The sequence below is a fragment of the Tenrec ecaudatus genome, chromosome 4, assembly GCF_050624435.1.
Source record: "Tenrec ecaudatus isolate mTenEca1 chromosome 4, mTenEca1.hap1, whole genome shotgun sequence".
NCBI lineage: Eukaryota > Metazoa > Chordata > Mammalia > Afrosoricida > Tenrecidae > Tenrec > Tenrec ecaudatus.
In genome coordinates, this window is record NC_134533.1 from 14896258 (window position 1) to 14899315 (window position 3058).

Genomic DNA, 3058 nt, shown 5'->3' on the forward strand with positions numbered 1-3058 from the left:
TCAGGAGAAAATCCTTCTCTTACATCTGATGAGGGCATCTTTGATTTCCTTGTTTCTCAGACTATAGATCAATGGGTTTAACATGGGAATCACTATTGTGTAGACAACAGAGACCAGCTTGCCTTGGCTAAGAGAATCATCAGAATTGGGGCATAAATACACAAAGGTGCCTGAGCCATAGAAAAGACTCACTGCTGTCAGGTGAGAAGCACAGGTGTTGAAAGCCTTGGACCTGCCTTCAGCAGAACTCATCTTCAGAATGGTGGCAACGATATAACCATAGGATATCATGATAAGCAGGACAGTGGTCAGTCCATAGATCACTGTCAACACAGCAAATAAAACATCCATGTAAAAGGTATCAGAACAAGATAAGTTCACTAGTTGTGGCAGGTCACAGTAGAAATGGTTAATGATATTTGGCCCACAGAATTGAAGCTGAAGTAAGCCACACAGCTGGGTTAATGAGCCCAAAGATCCAGTTATGGTTGATCCAATCAGCAGCTGTAGACACAGGGTTGGGGACATGATGGCTGTGTAAAGTAGAGGGTTACAAATGGCAGCGTATCTGTCATAAGCCATGGACACGAGAAGACAGCTTTCAATCAGACCAAAGCTAGTGAAGAAGAAGTACTGCACAGCACACCCCACAAAGGAGATGGATTTCTGCTCCTGGAAGAAGTCTGAGAGCATCTTGGGAGTCGTGGAGGACACATAGCATATGTCTACAAAGGCAAGTTTGTTGAGGAAGTAATACATGGGTGTGTGCAGATGAGAGTCTATCTTGATCAAGATGCTAAGACCTAGGTTCCAGAAAACTGTCAGGAGGTAGATGCCTAGGAATATTGAAAAGAGGACGAGTGTGAGCTTTGGAAATTCAGAGAATCCCAAGAGGATGAACTTGGTAACAGTAGTTCTGTTTCTTCCTTCAGCCGTTGCCATGACGCTCCTGAGATCTACAGGATCTTTGTTATCTCGGTATTCTCAGGCTTTGAAAAGGAATAGAATATTTCACCATTCCTCATTCCTCCAGCTTAAAAGAGAATAAAGAAGCTGCCTACATATATTTATTTCTTACATTTTGGGGGAAAATGAACTTGGAATCTACAAGCAGAGAAGAACGGTCATTCAGTGTAGTGCTCGACTTCCATTTCTTTTAGAAATGATATTATATCTTTGTTATTGTTGGAATTACTATATGTGGAGTTGGCTCTGAACCACAAACTTTTGTATGACAGAACAATATATGGCTCAGTCCATCATACCCTTTCCATAAACATCATTGATATGTTTCAGCACATCATTGCAGAGACTTTCCATCTTTATCATTGTTTCCCTCATTTTCACTGATGTTCTATTTGATAAACATGATGCCCTCTAATAATTGTACTTTTATGGAGACATGTCCACGGTAAGCAAGATAAAGCCTCACCGTTCTTGCTTCTCAGGGGCATCCCTGTGGAATTATTCCCAACGCTGATCTGTTCATTTTTCCTGAACTCCTGGGGATGTTCAGTGGTCTTTGTCAACAGCACACTTCACTGGTACATTTCGCTTCTCTTTCATGGTCTATCTCTTTGCTGCATAGGAGGAGATTAAAAAGACCAGAGCTGGGGCAACACTTACTTTCATTGGCAAGGTGAAATCTTTGCCTTTTACAAACTTTAATCATATCTTTTGTAGAAGATTTTCCAAAGAACTTCCAAAAATTATGGAGCAGTGCGACTATCTTTTCATTTCATTTTCCATGCATTTTGAAGCCCCTTGAATTATATGGAAATGATATAATAAACATAATATATTAAAAATTGTATGTCTGTTAAGGAGGAATACATTCAGATGGGGTTCAAAATTAAACCTGTGTAAGAATTCAAAAATTGAAAAATGAAGCTACATACCATGATGAATTAATATGGAGCACAAGCTACCCAGACCCAAAACAAAACTACTGGATTAAATATTTAGTATTATTGTCAGAAACGTGAATTTGTTGACATTTTTTAAAGCAACATATGTAACTCACAATAAACCCTGTTTGGTAATAGGATTCAGTAACTTAGAAAAAACAGTGAGTCTGTTTTTAGTATTAGACATGGTTGACAAACAAGGTGAACCAGGGCATAAATTATTTCATAGACCAACACTGCATGAAAACCTGTGTTGAAATTGGAACTCCCAACAGAATGGAGCAAAACAGACCAATTCACGTCACAAGGGAACTCTATACACGCCTGCAACTTTCTGAAGCAGTTTTCAAATTATCCTGATTATCTGGGGGTGTGGGGTGAGTTTGTGGAAGCAGGCAACAACCTCTCTTGATCTCTAAGAACGATGAACCATTCCAGTCTCTGTAACTAATGCACTGGTGCGTTTTCACATGGCTTGAAGTAATAACACATTGGTGGTAGTAAATAAAAATTTCAAATATAAATTTTCTCACCTTCATGACTTTTAATAGACTTGAATGAATGTCATCAAATAGTTTTTCTGAAAATTTACACACAATCACATATTTGAAATAAACTTTGTGAAACTTTTCTTATTTTTCATTAAAACCTTATGGAAGATATCCTAAGAGACATGAAGACTGAGTGATGGTGGAGACACCACCTCCCGGATTAAGATTCATCAGTTTCAAGTTATCAGCAGGGTAGCTGTGAGCTCACAGTTATGATCTAGGGCAGCCCCACCACATATCAGGCTCCTGCTGAACAGTTATTGCAGAAAGATTCCATGATCCTATTATTGATGCTTTAGCTGAAGGCAATGGGGTAGGCCACTGCAAGTAAAAGTACCAAAATGGAAACAGGCAAACCTTTGGCAAAATGGTCCCACGTAGCATGTCCTCAGTGCATTTCCAGCCCTCCATCTCCACTCCACAAGGTTTCTAACGTTGCCGTTCTAAATGAGAGTATTATGATTAGCTGACAGACCGTGGTTTCTTTTAATAAACAAGTACTTTCATGAGAAATACAATGTCTATAAAGAAAAAAGACAAGGTTTCAGATAAATGAAGGATGTTAATAATGGGCTAGGGTCAAAATATTGTTTCTTAAAG

At 39.0% G+C, this 3058-nt stretch overlaps 1 protein-coding gene across 1 annotated transcript; it reads right to left on the bottom strand.

The window, feature by feature from the left end:
• Window positions 1-942, bottom strand: LOC142446291 (olfactory receptor 5AN6-like). The gene has a single exon (XM_075548058.1). The coding sequence runs from the start codon at window positions 940-942 to the stop codon at window positions 1-3; it is 942 nt and encodes a 313-aa protein (XP_075404173.1).
• Between the last annotated feature and the right edge of the window lie 2116 nt (window positions 943-3058).